The following is an 18,121-nucleotide window of genomic DNA, read 5'->3' on the forward strand; positions in this document are numbered from 1 at the left end:
CGCAAGACATCCAAAGGTACGAAAATGTCTACACTTCTGACTTTTTCACCAAGGAGTAGACCCAGCAAAAAGGAGTAAAGTCATCAATGAAAGTGATAAAATAGTAGCAGCTATCCAATGATTTTTTTGCATAGGGCCACATACATTGGAATGTACAATTTGTAATTTGGTAGTTGCTCTAAAAGCAACATCGCGAGGAAACGGAAAATGATGCATTTTTCCCAAAATGCACCCCTCACATATATGCTGAGGAGGTCTCTCCAAGAGAGGTAAACCATCAAGCATTTGTGTACGTTTATAAGTATCAAGCTATCATAGTTTACATGCCCCATGCGAGCATGCCATAATTCTGCTGGTGACATAGCAGGAGTGAGAGTAGGCGCTAGATAGACCGACTGATCAATCGAAGAAGCATCTGACTCATATAACCCATGACATAAAGTGTCAGTCAAAACCAAAGTTATGTGTTCCATATCTCTAACTATACATCTGTCATCATCAAAGGTGACTTGCAAACCACACTTTGCCAAATAAGAAATAGACAACAACTTTCTTTATGCTTGGCACAAATAATGCATCCTGCAAGTGGAGAATAGAGCCATCAATGGTTGTCAACAAAATCTCCCCAATACCTCTAATAGGGTATCATGCATTGTTGGCACACTATACAGACTTGCCAATAGGAGCTACAAAAATGAAGAAAAATAAATCCATGCGGGATGTGATATGCCTAAAAGCACCACTATCAAAGCACCATGTGCTCGCATCCTTAGTAGAGCTAAATGCTCTATCAGCCCAAGAAGAGTCATAACTGCATAGGTAGAAACAATAGTCATGTCTTGCACAACAAAAGATGCGGACTCAGTAGTAGTAGAAGGTGCATCATAAATAAATATCCCTAACTCCTTCTCCTTGGCTATGCACTTCCTACATTTTGTGATGTAGTGACGTGGCTTATTACAATAGTGGCACTTGCCCTTCTTGGCTTGCGTGCCCCCTGTTTCTTGCTGTTGTGTAAAGTATGTGAAGTCTTAGAGCTCTGTGGAGCATTTTTAGCTTGGCTACCTGTGCCCTTTTGCCTTGCCATAAAAGCGTGCTCAAAGGCTTTAACATCCATTCCACTGTTCTTTTCTGTTTGCTCTTCCTCTAAGAGAAAACTAACCAGCTGAAGGAAAGTAAGTGGCTGTGGGAAAATCCTCATAGTGAGGTTCAAGGATGTATGAAATGCCAAATATGAGGGTGGCAATGAATTCAAAGTAGTAGAGATGAACTGCACATTTGAGTAATACTCATCTATATTCATAAGTTGCTCATGAAAGTCTTGAATTTTTTTGAGATGATCCTGCATAGAATCACCCTCATCCATTTTCACAGTTTCAAACTCTTTCTTCAAGAAAGAGATGTGTGTCTCATTTTTTCTAGCAAAAGCCATGCTTCTCGTGAAGAAGCTGCAAATCAAATGTGGTGGATGATAGACCGCTGAGCTGCCAATGCAATCGACGACAATGCCTGAGTATTCTGTGTGTCCCATGCCTTTTGTGTTGTTGATGTCTAGGGAAGTGGCTGAGTTGGAGTGGGCTGAACAGGCTGAGCGGGCTGAGTTGCCCTTTGGCCACGTCCTCTTGAAGGAGGTGTAGCAAGAGCCTCCAGGCCAAACTTCTTCACTGCTAACATAATCCCGAAGATTCTTTGCAATGAGCACATTTTTCATCATAAAAGACCATAGAGAATAGTTGTTGCCGTCCAATCTATCCTCCTTGGACACATTTGAATGTATCACCTCCTTGATTGGCCATGGTAAATGTCATTGATCAAGGAGCACGAACAATACTTCAAGTTGGACCAACCTGAAAATCTGAGAATTTCCAGAAATTATAGGAAACACTTTGCCGTAATTAGCAAATATAATCACACTCTATCAATAAATGTTTGATGTACACGTTGTTCAAGGTACACACGGTGCTCAACAACACAAAAAATGCAAAAGCCCCAAAATTTCTTGTCTCAAAATGCACAAATTCAGTCTATTACAGATTGTCGCTGATGTAAATTTGCCAATCTCTAAGCTGACATTAAAAGCCCCGAATTTTTGATTCAAAATGCACAAAATCTCTACGAGAAATGTGTCCCAGGCACTTGCAAGGACAGACATTGTGGTGGCATTCGTGCAGGCAGCTGGCGGGTGCTTGTGGTGGCGGCGCACAAGACTGGTGGACGTCTACTCAAATGGCGGGTGTTGTTGGAAGGAGTGCAGGGATAGACCAAAGAGCGGGTGCCTGTAGCAGTGCCAGACTAAGCAAAGGGCGGGCGTAGGCAGATGCGCTGCTTGGGGCAGTTGTGCAAGGTGGAAGGAGGGGCGGGGCTTCTGGCATCGGCGTTGCAGGCCAGCGAACTGGTAGAATGCAAGAGTTGCTGGTGGCGACTGTTTAAGTAGTGGGCAGGCAAACTGAGCTAACATTTGGAGCTGCATTGGTGGGTGGGGCTAAATGCTGAGGAGCTTAGCTAGAGATGGTGGCTATGGCTAAGCTAAGCTGAGATGAGGGCTAGCTTTGATACCAAATGTGAGAGGTGAGAGAATCCATAGAGATCGAAGCTTAGTTGAGAGTATAGTTGATAGTGAAGAGAGTGCGTGGGAGTGAAGGTACGAGACCCAATGCAATAATTTGAAGAGTGTAAGATGCAAGTACAAAGTACAACCATTAAACCTTAGGGTTGCTAAAGCGTGTTCACACCCGAAAGGTGTAAAATATGATATTAGATGAATTGATACCACTCTAACTCAAGAATAGACTAGTAGAACTTAGTAAAGTTAGAAAAACCAGGAAGGGAGGGAAGTGGGCAATTTATAGAGGAGTGAAAGCTATCATTAGAGAATTCCTTGTGAAAGCCCTTGACAAAGGGACAAGCCTTTAGTTTTTCTCTCTCTTAGTGAATGGATTATTTGTAATATAGTGGCAACTCTTATGAGTCATAAGAGTTCTTTAGGAACTCAAATTTTACTTTTTCTTTTTATTTTACTTTTGCTTGTATGGCGATGATCCAAAGTGGAATGCAAATGGAAGTGTCTATGTCCCATAGGTTGAGTTCTGCCTCTGGTGGATGTTAATATGACTTACTCTCTCTCTCTCTCTCTCTCTCTTTTCTATGGAGCTTCATTCACCTTAGTTCCATACCTAACAGTTGGTTTGTTGTCCTTGTTTCATGGTGGTTGAAGCCAAGTGTTAGCTCTCCATTACATGGTGAAGAAGGTGAGAAGTTGAAGGAGTGGTTGAGGTTGCTCACATAGAAGGCTCAACAATCTCGAGTGTGCATGTTGAGGTTTTGAGGTAACTTGTGGAGCGTAAGTGCTTGCATGTTGGAAGAGCCTAGAGAGAAGACCTCCTCAAAGGTGATGCTGAGGAGTTCTACTTGTCTACGTAATATGGAGTTGCAAGAGGATTTTGATATCGATTCTCTTAGTTTGTGAACCTTGGGTGGACAATTTGGTGTTCATTGATGAAAGACCATGAGTATGAAGGTGCCATCATACTTGATTGTGAGTGTTTTGTGTTTACCGTTCTTGAAGGACTATCCTTGCCAAGGACTTATCCTTCTGTTGTGAGAGCTATCAACTTTAGCAAAGAGCACTTTGATGTGGACACACCCTCTACATATTTTGTACCATTGAGTTTTGGCCATAAAAGTTGTGATGCTTTGGGTTTCGGGCTACAAGAGTTGCTGAGTGTATGCATAAGTTTTTTAATAGATGAGCATTGACCTTATTCCACCTTTCTTTTGCCTTGGGTTTTGTATTGGTTTGGAATTCATGTTGGTGGTTGGATCTAAGGCAATGTTCTATTCAACTTTCCCTTTCAGCTTCATATCAATCTTGGTATCCTGCTTTGGATTGGATAGGGGGTTCAACGGACTAGTCACCACTACAGGAGATGGTTGGGAATGGGTAGGAACCTGTGGGATGGATGGAAGCTTGATGGGTGAGGCCATGGGGAGATAATGAGGAGGACCCTACACAAAGGAAGGGGAATGCAAGTGATAAAGCCAATGCTTTTGCCCACCTATCCAAAGAATGGTTCTTGAGGTAGCATCATGTAAAATGACGGCTGAGTTAGTGAATATCACCTAGTACCAAGATGGGAAAGGCCACGGACTGAGAGGAGATGGAAGCCTAAATCTGGAACATGGAGGACCTTCGCTACTAAACTCAGAGGAGGACAGTCCAATGGAATTGGTATGGTGCCAACCCCATTGATAGGCACAGATGATATGCCACCAATGGTGACTTAATGCTCTTGGGGATGGAGAACTTGGAGGCAATCAAACTTGAAGGTCATATGACTCTAAGTACCACTATCCAGCGGTCAGCCATCTTTAAAGATGGGATGTTCAAAGGAGAGTTCTCCACTTGGTGAATGTGAAGGAGATTGACTTGGTCATAATGGTTGTAGTAGATGTGGATGAAGAGGTAGGCTCCTTCAATCCATCCTTCACACCATGAGTTGAAGGTGAGGGTAATTTCCAGCACTTCCCCTTGGGATGCAAGGTCTTCTTACAATATGGATGCTTGGGAAACCCTTTGTGCTTGTACTCTTTGTCAAAATCCTCCCATTTTTGGTGGTCTTCAAGATGATCTTCACCAGTCATGACTATTGAAATGCTAGACTTGATGATCTCAGTCATCATTTTCGTGATCCTCAAGATGATCTTCACCAGTCATGACTATTGAAATGCTAGACTTGATGATCTCAGTCATCATTTTCGTGGTCCTCAAGTTCTCTTTGGGACCTCATCTCCACGTTTTCTTGCTAATGGTACTGATTTTCCATGTGTATGCTTTAAAAAACCTGCAAAAAACCAATGAGGGGGATTGCCTCTTGGAGTGGACGACACTTTGCTCGCTACTGCATTTTGACTTCAATTGCCATCGAAAGAAAAGAATGACGTGATGTATGCACTAGGTGCTGCGGCAAAGGGCCATAGGAGGTTGCTCAAGTGCCATGGATTATTACATCACTTTGTTGGGCACGATGATGCCTCTAGAATTGGACAGGGATAGAGAGATTGTGTGGTAGAGTACTAGGAGAGTGGTCATAAAGAGCATGAGGATACATTTGATGGCCCCATTCTCAAAGGAGGAGATTGGCGAGGCCTTACTAGCGCTAACATCAGGGAATTACCAAGGGGATGATGGATTGGACAGGGCTTTCTTCTTGAGCTATTGGGACCTGATCATCATAGGACTTTTAGCAGCATTTCAGGAGATCCCAAAGGGCAGTGGAGATAGATTGGAGATTATCCAATGGAAACCAATCACTTTACTTGGAATAGTATATAAAATCCTAGCCAAAATGATAAACCTCGGACTCTCTCTCTTGATGCTAGACCTCATTCACCCCACCTAGATCGGTTTTGTTTAGGAGCATAATATCCTTGAGAATATTTTCACCTTTGGGAATTAACAGCTCTTGCATGATCTAGGTGACAAAATCTCATCGTTTTGCTTCTCAATTTGGAGGGGGCTTATGATAGATTTGAGTGGGAGTTTCTACAGGGCACCATGTTGAGGATGGGTTTCCCAAAGTAGTGGATCAAGGGTTTTTCAACTCTATATTTATAAGCTCTTAGCTGGGTCCTCATTCGTGGGACTAGAGGTGCTAGATTCAGTATTCAGAGGTCAGTGAGATAGGGATGCCCTCTTGCACCTCTTCTTTTCTTATTTGTTGCAGAGGCTATGATCTCCTTCCCATTCCAAAGTTTGAGGAGTTGCTGGATGTAGAGTTTGCAGATGACACATCTGTTTACCTAGATGGGGATGAGGAGAATTTGAGGGCCTTTATAGTTGTGATGGTTGTAGAGCTTTAGGAGCTTTTATTAGTTGGCACAAATCCTATGGATTTTGGGTTTGTGATACTTAGTAGATAGATTGGAAACCACATGAGAATTTCACTTGGGTCCTTTGTGGCACTTTTGGGAGATACCCGGACTTCCATGTAGGCATTGATATTTTTTCAGAGTAGCAGCTGGCACTCAATTTTACTTAGCATACGACAAAAGCTACTATAGTGGAACACATCAAGACTATCACTAGCAAGTAGGGTGATAGTTGCAAATCAAGTTATGTTAGCCTGTGAGATGGAAGGATCGAGGTGCAGCTGGGATTCAGTAGACAGTGTGAGAGAGTGAGAGACAGAGTTGAAGCACGACATCCAAGAGAATAGACTGAATGAGTGTGTCCAGAAAGTACAAAGGTATTCACACCCGACAGACACTAAGTGCCCAAATGTGTGTAACATAAGCACATAAGTACATACAACAATAAGACCATAAGTCTGGGAAAAAAAACCTCTCCTACCGAGAGTAAAAAGTGCCCCAGTGTCCTACTGATCACCGACACTCCCATATGAGCGTAGACGCAAGTGAGGCGTGCGTGAGTCAAATACCCAACAAACCCCCCTGGAGTGAAGAGTGATCAAGAGTACAAGGATCATCCGCCACCAAAGGATATCAAATTCAAAGCATCGCGAAATGCTTCAAATTTGTCACGAGGAAGAGCTTTGGTGAAGATGTCTGCCACATTACTAGTGGTAGGACAATAGACAAGGCTGATATCACCTGCATGTAGCCTCTCTCTGACAAAGTGATAATGGATCTCAATGTGTTTCGTGCGAGCATGAAACACTGGGTTCCGTGCCACTGCAATGGCACTCTGACTGTCAGTGAACAAAGGAGTAGGCTCTGTAAGAGATACATCTAAATCAGCTAGCAAGCGTCTAAGCCATACGCATTCAACTGTGGTAGTGAAAGCTGCCTTGTATTCAGCTTCACATGACGATGTGGCAACAGTGGATTGTTTCTTGCTAAGCCAAGAAATGCAAGAAGAGCCAAGAAAGAAACAATTGCCACTAGTGGAGTGACGTGTATCATAATCACCAGCCCTATCAGAATCACTGTTAGCATGTAACTGCAGTGGTCCCCCCTTGGCATAAAGCAACCCAAGAGAATGAGTACCCTGCAAGTAGCGAAAAACACGCTTGACAGCTTGCCAATGTGACATACGTGGCTGATGCATATACCTGCTCAAAGCTGAAACTGCAAACTGTATGTCCGGCCTAGTATTGCAGAGATAGATAAGACATCCAACTGCAGGAGCATATGTATGTATATCAAACAAATCACTGTCATCATGTAATGACAGTTTCAGTCCAGGTTCCATGGGAGTACAAACTGGCTTGCAATCCTGTAAGCCAAACTTCTCAAGAAGCTGCCCAATATACCTTGACTGTGATAGCCCAATACCTCGAGCATTATGTATGAACTGGATGCCCAAGTAGTAATGCAAAACTCCCAAGTCAGACATGTCGAAAGTTTGCTGCAAATTTTGTTTGAATGCTGAGATCTGATCAGCATGTGTTCCAGTGAGTAAAAGGTCATCAACATAAAGACATATAATCAGCATAGATCCCCCTTCTTTACATACGTAAAGGGTAGACTCAGATGAGCTGTTTAGAAACCCCTGACCAAGCAAGAAAGCATCTATTTTTGCATACCAAGCTCTAGGAGCTTGTTTCAAACCATATAGTGCCTTTTTGAGCTTGCATACCAAATGTTCTGAGCCTTCAACTGCAAAACCAATGGGCTGCTGTACATAAACTTCCTCCTGAAGTTCCCCATGTAAAAATGCAGTCTTGATATCTAGCTGATGCACTGTCCAACCATAATGTGCAGCCAAAGCAATCATAGACCTGATGGTCGTCATACGGGAAGTAGGAGCAAATGTCTCCTCATAATCAATGCCCTTTTTCTGTGCGTAGCCTTTAGCTACAAACCGTGCCTTGTATTTATCAATGGATCCATCTGCTTTTCTTTTCAGTTTGTAGACCCATTTCGTTCCAATGGCTTTCTTTCCAAATGGCAAGGACACCAAATCCCAAGTTTGATTCTTAGTAATAGAATCTAATTCAGCTTGCATAGCTGCCATCCAATGCACACTGTGTTGTGCATCCTCATAACATTCAGGCTCTTCATTATCAAAAGTAGTTGCTGCCATAATAAACTCCATGGTATGAGCTGAATCATGCAAACGAGTTTGCCTTCTAGTACGACCAGCCATGGGTGCATCCAAAGGACTATCTTGCATAGTCTGCAAATACCATCTAGGTATCTGTCTAGCATCCTGACTGTGTGCAAGCTCTTGCTGAATTTCAGTTTCAGCATGATGCTGAATATTCCGATCAGCCAATGGCTGAATTTCTGCACTTTCCATAGGAGCAGCTGGCTGAACATTAGGTTCATTTTCTGAACCTCCGACTGAATCACCAAAAGTAATGGGCAGTAGCCCTTCAAAAACATCACGGGCAGCCTGATATGTGTCCAAACCAGCCAAGGATAATTCTGATTTTTCATCAAAAACAACATCCCTGCTGACAAAAACCTTCTTTGTAACGGGATCATAGAGTCTGTAGTCTTTGCTCTCATTGCTATATCCCATAAAAATGCACTTAACAGCCTTGTTGTCCAATTTTTTTCTAAATACCTGTGGAATATGGGCATAGGCAAGACACCCAAAGGTACGAAAGTGACCAATAGAAGGTTTACGGCTGTTCCAAGCCTCAAAAGGTGTGATGGTCTTCAAGGCTTTGGTAGGGCATCTGTTCAAAATATGGCAAGCACACATGACTGCTTCCATCCAAAAACTATGAGGCAAGCTCTTTGCCTTCAGCATACATATGGCCATCTCCATGAGTGACCAATTCTTCCTCTCTGCTACCCCATTCTGCTGTGGAGTATAGGCTGTAGTATACTGATGGACTATGCCCTTCTGCTGCAAAAAAGAATTCAGCATAGAGGACATGTATTCCCCCCCTCGGTCCGAACGGAGAGTCTTAATCTTGCATCCAGATTGATTTTCAACAAGTGCCCTGAAAGCCAAAAATGCATCATACACTTCTGACTTCTTTTTCAAACAGTAGACCCAGCAAAAACGTGTAAAGTCATCAATGAATGTCACAAAATAATAACAACCGCCCAATGACATGGTTTGCATAGGCCCACAAACATCTGAATGCACCAACTGCAACCTGGTTGTTGCTCTGAAAGCAACATCACGAGGAAATGAGAACCGATGCATTTTCCCCAAAATGCATCCCTCGCATAAGTGCTCAGGAGGTCTCTCCAAGAGAGGTAAGCCATCCAGCATCTGAGTACGCTGCAAAAGCATTAAGCTGCCAAAGTTTACATATTCCAAACGAGCATGCCATAACTCTGCGTTCTTTCTCTCTAACCATGACACATATAAACCAACTCATATAAACCATGACACAAAGATCCTGTCAAGACCAAAGTCATGCGTTCTTTCTCTCTAACCATGCAACGGTCATCATCAAAGGTGACCTGCAAACCACAACGTGCCAAAGAAGAAATAGAAAGCAAATTCTTCTTGATTCCAGGCACAAACAAAGCATCCTACAGGCGAAGAATAGAGCCATCAATGGCTGTGAGCTGAATCTCCCCAATACCACGAACAGGGTATGATGCATTATTGGCACATTGTACCGATTTTCCAACGGGAGGTGCACTAACTGAAGCAAACAAATCTCTGCGAGATGTAATATGTCTAGAAGCACCACTGTCGAAGAACCAAGTGTCAGCATCCTCTGTAGAGCTAAGTGCTCTATCGGCCCAAGAGATGTCATAACTGCAAGTGTAAAAACAATAGTCCCTGTCCACAACAAAGGACGCGGATTCACTAGCAGTGGATGGAGTAGTAGAAACAGACATTCCTGACTCCTCAATGCGCTTCCTGCACTCAGTGATATAGTGGCCGAGCTTCTTACAATAATGACATTTTCATTTTTTAGCTTGCGTCCCCCCTTGTGTCTGATTCTGCGATGTGCCCGAAGTGCCAAAACTCTGTGGAGCATTTTTCACCTTGCTGTTTTTGCCTTTCTGTCTTGCCACAAAAGCCTGCTCAGAGACTATAGCATCCACACCACTATTTTTCCGTATTTGCTTCTCCTCTAGAAGCAAACTAACTAGCTGAATAAAAGTGAGTGGGTGCTCAGCATTCCTCATGGTGAGGTTCAATGCAGTATGAAAAGACAAGTACGAAGGAGGTAAGGAATTTAAGGTGGTGGATATCAACTGTGCATCCGAAAAATACTCATCTACATTCATGAGCTGCTCCCTCAAGTCCTGAATCTTATTTAAGCGATCCTGCATAGAATCACCCTCATTCATCTTCAAAGTCTCCAACTCTTTCTTCAAGAAAGAGATCCGAGTCTTATTCTTTCCTGCAAACATATGCTCCAAAGTCAACCATGCATCTCGTGAAGAAGATGCTGAACGAATGTGAGGGATGATGGACCGCTGAACTGCCAGAGCAATCAGCGACAAGGCCTGTGCATCACGTGTATCCCAAGCTTTTTGAGCTGCAGTTCTTGGAGGAAGTGGCTGAGGTGGAGCGGGCTGAGGTCCCCGTTGTCCACGTGCGCCACGGGGAGGAGGAGTAACGGGAGCTACAACTCCCGGTCGAGTTTCCTCTCCACTGACATAATCCCATAAATTCTTGGCCACTAATACTTTCTTCATCATGAATGACCAAAGCGAATAGTTGTTTCCGTCCAATCTGTCTTCCTTGGATACATACGTAAAGACATCACCTCCCTGATTTGCCATGATGACAAATTTCCAAAGACAAAATGAGCAATGTCAAAGCAGTATGGACTGGAAATCTGCAAATTTCCAGAAATTGCAGCAAACACGCTTCTGCAATTAATGTGCAAGGGCGTACTCTGTCAAAAAACTGTCTTTTAATGCACGCTTCCCAAGGTGCAAACAGTGCACTGCAACACTGTTATATCAAAATCCCCAAAATTTCTGTCAAAACAGTCTTTATGTGACTGTACCAGCAGCTCATATGCAACTGTCCCCAAAATACACAAAAGCCCCAAAATTTCTGATGATCCAGTCCAGAAATTTGCATCAAATTTATCCCACACCTGTGCTGTGCCTGCGGTCCCTGCTGCGTATGAACATCCTCTGCCAGAAATTGATTCTGGACTAAAATTAAAAATTTTTGTTTTTTTAAGAAAAACATACATGACGTGGTCAGGGCGGACGAGCAGAGTGGCAGGTCTGACATGGACTGGGCAGGCGGGCGGCCGTTTGGGCAGACGTAATGGCGCTGGCGACGTTTACGGCTGACGTGCAGCAGGCAATAGGGCTGACGAACAGGATGACAGTCGACTTCGGCGACGCCTGGGCTGATGAGGACAGCGCCTGATGAACAGCGCGCGGCTGGAGCTGCGCTGGCGGGTGGCTCTGACCTGGCGGGTGGAGCAGCACGCTGTAATCTGGAGCTGCGCGCTGTAACGCTGGCAGACTGACGGGGGCAGGGGCACGCTCAGCAGGCGAGCGGCTCTCTGACGCTGGCGACTGTTGGCGAACAGCATTGGCGTGCTGAAGACTGACGACTTGGAGCAGACGCAGAGCAGAGGTGGCTCGGGTGCGGTCAGGACTGCACACTGTAGGCAGGAGCTGAGCTCAGAGCTGTGCTCTGATACCAAATGTAAGATGGAAGGATCGAGGTGCAGCTGGGATTCAGTAGACAGTGTGAGAGAGTGAGAGACAGAGTTGAAGCACGACACCCAAGAGAATAGACTGAATGAGTGTGTCCAGAAAGTACAAAGGTGTTCACACCCGACACACACTAAGTGCCTAAATGTGTGTAACATAAGCACATAAGTACATACAACAATAAGACCATAAGTCTGGGGGAAAAAACCTCTCCTACCGAGAGTAAAAAGTGCCCCAGTGTCCTACTGATCACCGACACTCCCATATGAGCGTAGGCGCAAGTGAGGCGTGCGTGAGTCAAATACCCAACATAGCCAGCATGTGATACATGACTTCTTGTTGGGCCTTCTTCAGGTCATGCATTGGCCAAGTGAAGCAACTCATCAGGAATTTCATTTGGTCAGGTGGAGTTGGAGATGGTAGTCCTACGAGGGCTGAGTTAGCTTGGGATGTTATTATGAGGGTGGTTTGGGGGTTATTGACCTAGATAGTTAGAGTAGAGCATCGACGATAAAGCTCATTGTGAGGGGCCTTCTTTTGAGCGAGGAGCCATGGAAGAAGCTACTATTATGGAGATTAGAGACCATTGCTCTTGCTCATGGAGGACCATGGCAGCCTAGCACACGCTGTCTATTTCAACATATGCTAGAGGGCTTGGGAGCAATTTTGAGGTCAGATTTGCTGCATCTATGATACAGGGATGGAGATCAGTATCTACAGGACTTAATCAGATTGACCAAGCGAGTGTTGAAGAGAAGCCACTTCTTTTTAATGAGCTACTCAAGACACTGAGAAACCACACCATTGGAGAGAGGACCCTCCTATCTCGGGGGAGGCTCTCTGCACTAGTAGCTTCTACAGTGGAGAGTGGTTTGCCTTTTGGGAACTACCAGCTCATATACAAAGATATAGACTTTGAGGTATCAGGGGGGCCAGAGTCATATGGAGAGCATCAGGGAGGTGGTACCCCTTGAATGGAGGAATGACACAGCGATAGATTAGACATGGATAGGGTTCCTTACCAGAGGAAAGATCCTTATTGCAGTGGTAGCCACTAGTGGAGAGAGTGTGTTTACTTTTTCAGTAGAGATGGATGGGAGCAGACTTAGATGAGAGGATTTGAATCAGTGAGAGTTCACAGGGTGCTCTTGATGAAGGATTAGAGTTGTGGCTCATTGTGATAGGACTTGGTACTTTGATCCAAACCCTCAGACTTGTATGGAAGATGGGTGGAGACATTGGGCATATAGGAGGAGGCCGTTATAGAGACTTCAGTGGGATCTTGGGGAGAGGGTATGGAGAGATCCATTTGCACAGACGCCTCAGGATGTGCCCTTCTTTGGCTATATCACTAGGTTGGGGAGGAGAATATAGACAAGCAGGATCAGAGTGGTGCCAGCTGCAGCTAAGCATTGGACTATCTAGGATGTATCACAGCCTTTCCTTGTAGACTTCTGGAGGTAATTGGAGGACAATTTCAGACCAAGAAAGATTTCACTCTTTCTTTGATTACTAGCACACAGGAGTTTAGCAGTTGGTACATGGCTTTTGGCTATGGTAGAGACTCAGAGGCATTGTATATGGGATTGCCCATGGGCTCAGGAGGTTTGGAGGAGAGAGTGTTTCATGGCACTACAGATTCTATGATTGCTATGTGGGGGACAGTTGCATGGGTCACTGAGAGAGGCCCAGCTTGTGGGTATGAGGATGTATAGGGGTGTTAGGCTTATCTCATCTTGGGGCAGCTTGTGAGCAGGACCTTCGTGCTGGATTTCTCACAGAAAGTATGGACTCAGGGGCATTGTCACAGATGGGAGCTCATAGCTAGCATTATTGCTTGGTATATATGGACAGCCAGATGCAGCCAGCAGGCCATTGATTTTTTGGACATATCTACTGCAGAGACTCTCTCCTCTTCCAGATCCACATGGTTTGGCATTATAGACCTTGTGACTGGCTATTCACTCAAGCTTTGTAATAGACTTCCCCTTGTTATATAATTCTTGATATGGCAGTTGCTTACAAGGCTGCTTTGTACTTGGTTTTTTGCCTTGGGACACTTTGTTCTGAGGTGTATTAATAGAGTTTTTACTTTTCTCTGAAAAAAAAACTCGACCTCAAAATTTGATTTTGAGCAGGCACATGCACACTTGTGTGTGCACTCACATTTTTCAGGCGATATTGATTATAATACAAAAATGGATTGATGGACACACGCACACGCACACGCACACGCACACGCACACGTGTTTGATGACATAATGATTCACATTCTCAACTTTGTTTTATTTTTTGATATTTTTTGGTGTAAATATAATATGTATTTTCTAATGCCATCCCTGTCCACATCCCTTGCTTTTGGCCGTCTCCTGTCACCTCCCCCTCTCCCATCACTTGTGACCATGGATAGAGCTCTTTTGGATGGGCTATTGAGCTAGTTACATGCTAGAACATTCTTCTTGAGTGCCAAAAGTACGAGTTCTTTAGTTGGATAAAGTTTTTGGCATATGGGAAGAAAGGAATCATGGTCTCCACTTCTCAAGCAAGCGCCTATTGGGCTGAGTGTTAGGTTTGATAGCCTTTATGGGTCGATTGATAAGCTTGAGATGTAATGGATTGCTATATGTGATGAGGGCAAGGTCAATGTGGGAAGTCCAAGCCCTTTCTGAGTAGTAAACTCGACACCCTTATTGTGCTCTTCCTTTGAGAACGGAAGTTGTCCTACCATCTCGAGTTCTTGTTATGGCACAATGACTTACAATGCGTTGCTTGAGCCTGGTCATTCGATGCCTACAAAGCTTTCAGCATTCATGACTGTTATACCATACATTCACATCAATTCAGCTGGTTGTGTGCCTTTGCATTCATTGTTGTTGTTAAGTAGGCTGGAAAGGGCTCCGGCAAAGTCAGCCAGTAAGTCTGATAGCATTTGGTATTGGAAATCTCCATTTCTTTGTCATTATCAGATCTCATAGATTTCAAAGTTAATAGTACAATAGCATGTGTTGCATGTTGCCATTAAGTAATTTCTAAATAATTCCCTTTAGATCTCTCACTTTAGTTGATTGGAGAGTAGCTTGTATGACATTTTGGGATATGTTTTGTCTAATCAATTGTTTGTTTTCAAATTTGTTAAGAACATGAAACTGGGAAATGCTGCCAGAGGAACCAATCCTTTGGATCCAGTGTACAAGCTACCTAGCTGCAAAGACATCCCTCATTCTGAGCCTAAATTCCTTCGAGACAAGTAAAATTCAGTCGATAACACTATTACTAATTATTTTAAATAGGCATGTTTGACATGTATGCACGAAATCATAGTTCCATTAAGCCATCTACTTCATTAATTTGACTCCCTAATGTACTACACTGAAAATGGATCAATCATCTGTAAGGCAACAAATAGAAATTGTAGCAACACAGCATATTGTTAGAATTGAGGTTGCATCTCAGTTGTAGAGGCAAAAAATGGCTGAATAAAACTCATTATACTTCAGTAGTCTATCTAATTCAATGTGTAATCAGTTGGAATAATTAAAAGTTACCATCCTACACAATCATTATCCCTAGTGACAAAAGTTTTACCTTACAATGGCCATTACTTATGGGTGTGTAGAACTGAAAGACCAACTAGTTTATTGAAAGACCTGTTGTATGGCTCTTTTTCTGTTTGTATGATAGTGAAAGGAGGTATATTATTATCAACAAACAGTAAGCTCCTATTTTGTGCGGATTTTGGCTAAGATGAAGTACACTAGCAATAGCAGCAACAAAAGAACGAGGTGATGGCAGGTGACAATGTAAAAAAAGAAGGGAAGACTGAAGTCTCCCTATTGTAAAATTTGTTAATACCTTTAGGTCATACATGATACAACTATAAGTTGCTTGATAACCTAGAGGGTATGCATGAATAACTATTTTTGTAAGCCTGTTCTAATGCAAAAACCTCTTTTCTTGGAGGCTAACAAATGCGAAGTATTATTTTGTGCTTCCCTTTGATCTTGAGTGAGAATATGAGTAAGCAGGCAGTGAGAGGATTTTATGAGTATGGTCTCCCTTCTCTTGTCCTTCATCTTATGTGTGACACTTGGAACTTGAAGGTGCACTGCATTTAGAGGACACTTGAGGAGATTCAACAAACCAGTAAGGCAAGAGGTGAGGCTCGAAGTGTGAAGTTGCTAACAAATAGGAGTATGGGAAGACTATAAGAGGACTATGAGGTGAGGAGATTCATGCTTGTAAGTAGGCTAGAATGCACAATAAAAAGCCTGTTGTTCAACGATTGCTGATCCATTTTTAGGGAGAATAACGTCTCCTTGAATGGTGACAATATTCATAACATTATCTTGATGATAATGTATAGAGCTCAAGAAAGCCTTTCTTGCATTTCCCAGCATAGGAAGGTTCCAACCATTTGTGTGGGCAAGTGCCTAAGTCCCATGAGCTAATAAAGTGGCCTAGAGTGCTCTTGGGTGACCAAGCAAGCCATATAATAGATCAAGATGCTTGGAAAGAACTCTGCTACCAAAACTTTGCAGTTCTCCATTTATGCTGCTTGTATCATTGCTCTTCGTTTTCTCATTTTTTGTTATAGCATCAAAGCATAATGTGTGCAGCCCCTCATCTCCATTGTCTCTGAGTGCTTTCCTGATTTTCTGATATTCATATTTGCCCTAAAAGTTTTCCATCTCTTGCTTTTTGGCCCCTCCCTCTCTGCCACAATCAATCTTGTTGCCCACAATATCAGTTTTCTGCCATTACTTGAACTAACTGTGCATGTATTCAGTTTTCCTGTTCATGGCCATTCGAGCACAAACATAAGTTCCAAATTTCAGGCCTATTCTGCATAGGCTGGAGATCAGCATCAAAGTCTGTGGGAATAAATATGATTGGAAATGCAGCTTTCAGGACTTTTGTGGTTCCAGAAAAACTTGCAAGGGTCCAGAAGCCCAGTATACGTTAAATTTTGCATCGACAGCTGTACAATTGTATATTTGATGATCACATGGGGAGTTTAAATGCACATTGCTGTGGTGGTACTTTGCATCGAGTTTATATGTGCTGCTGCCTACGAAGTACTTGCTCTAAATCAATGGCCTGTAGAAGAGGGCTTAAGCTCAAAAATCCAAGCAACAACTTTTTGGCGTATTCTGTTGATACTTCAGTGTTCTAGTGCTCCCAGGCTCCAGGTAAAGGGAGCTATGGAGGTCACATTTTTGGATGCAGTTCACTTTATACATCGTTCTACAACAAGGCAGAAGGCAAGTATAGCCCAGTCCCTTTCTTGTGCATATTCTCTCGTGGGATTGTATGCCTGCAATTCTGAAATGATTAGCAGAGTGTGGCTTCACCCAGAAAATTGTTATATTAATGGTGTGAAGGACACCAAAGGCATCTGTTCTTGGTTGTTGAGCACTATCTTGTAGCCTTTGTGTATTGTGAGTCTGATTAAACCTTTACCACATGTTCTGATCAAGTAGATGCAGTGTTATCATCATACTGCTTTTTCTTAAACAGAGTACTGCCAATCTGGAATGATCATTTTCTTTGGGTCTGTTCCTCAAGCTAAAGTGATCATCAACATGGATGTACTCAGGGATTGCTGTTTTCCAAGCTCAAGAAATCATTAAGGGCACTGAATAACGATCTCACAGAGTTTTGTTATTTTGGCCTTGAGCCCATGATTCCTGCATATTAGATTCTGAATCATCTAGGAAGAAGCACACTGAATCCAGGAAGGGCTTCTGATTTTGGCTGCCAAACAAGTGACCTGGCCAAGAAGCTGAATGAGGCCTATGAGAAACATTGGTTGCCAACATGCTGCAGGGACCTTGAACCTATAACCTTATGTATACGAGTCTTTGTCCTAACTACTAGGCTGCCACTGGATGGTCCAATACTTATCCATTCCAATACTTATGCATCAGATGACGTGGCTTGCGCAGTTCAGTGTCAGATGATCTTCCTCAGAGTCAGTACTTCCTTCCAATGCTAGAGTGGATAGATGCATCTGACAAAGCATTTGTTTTCAGCCTTACCTAATATACAAAGGAAATTGTGGACAGTTTTGGAAATTTGTTTTAACACGCATCAGCACCATGATGGGTTGGATGGATGCCTCTTTGAGGAACACCGTTTTGTTCAGGAGAACGTTTCTTTTGCAAGATTCTGGATGAGGTCACTCTACTCTGTCATAAAAGTATAGTCTCCAAAGGTGCACTATTTAGGATAGTACCACACTCAGGCAGAAAGTAATACGCATCATACTATTAGTCATAAGTGTTGAGCAAGTAATAATCAATGGCCTCAATAATATTAAATTTCTATGCATTTTGGCCTAATGTAAAACAGCCCTGAAAAGAATATTAGAGAAAGAGATATTTTATGTGGCGGTAGGACAAATGCCCAAAAAACTCCTATAAAAGGACATTTTGTGGGCACACTGTCTCACTCTGATCATTCCGTCACTTTCAGTGCCAACTCTTCATCACCTTCATCATCTCTCCCTCTTAAGGTGGCTGCTGCCCCCACTACTAAAAGGTGCTGCTGG

General features: G+C 43.2%; 1 protein-coding gene across 5 annotated transcripts in view; it reads left to right on the forward strand.

Moving 5' to 3' along the window:
* The window catches only part of LOC148029565 (uncharacterized), a 136,507-nt gene that overhangs the window by 70,430 nt on the left and 47,956 nt on the right, over window positions 1–18,121 (forward strand). For all 5 annotated transcript variants that reach the window (XM_087688434.1, XM_087688436.1, XM_087688433.1 and 2 more), the window contains exon 7: window positions 14,709–14,818. In XM_087688434.1, the coding sequence (XP_087544560.1) occupies window positions 14,709–14,818 (110 nt within the window). The remainder of the gene's footprint in view (window positions 1–14,708; window positions 14,819–18,121) is intronic.

The sequence above is a fragment of the Lygodium microphyllum genome, chromosome 11, assembly GCF_053477565.2.
Source record: "Lygodium microphyllum isolate KBCC chromosome 11, Lygodium_microphyllum_v1.1.10, whole genome shotgun sequence".
In the NCBI taxonomy this organism is placed as follows: domain Eukaryota; kingdom Viridiplantae; phylum Streptophyta; class Polypodiopsida; order Schizaeales; family Lygodiaceae; genus Lygodium; species Lygodium microphyllum.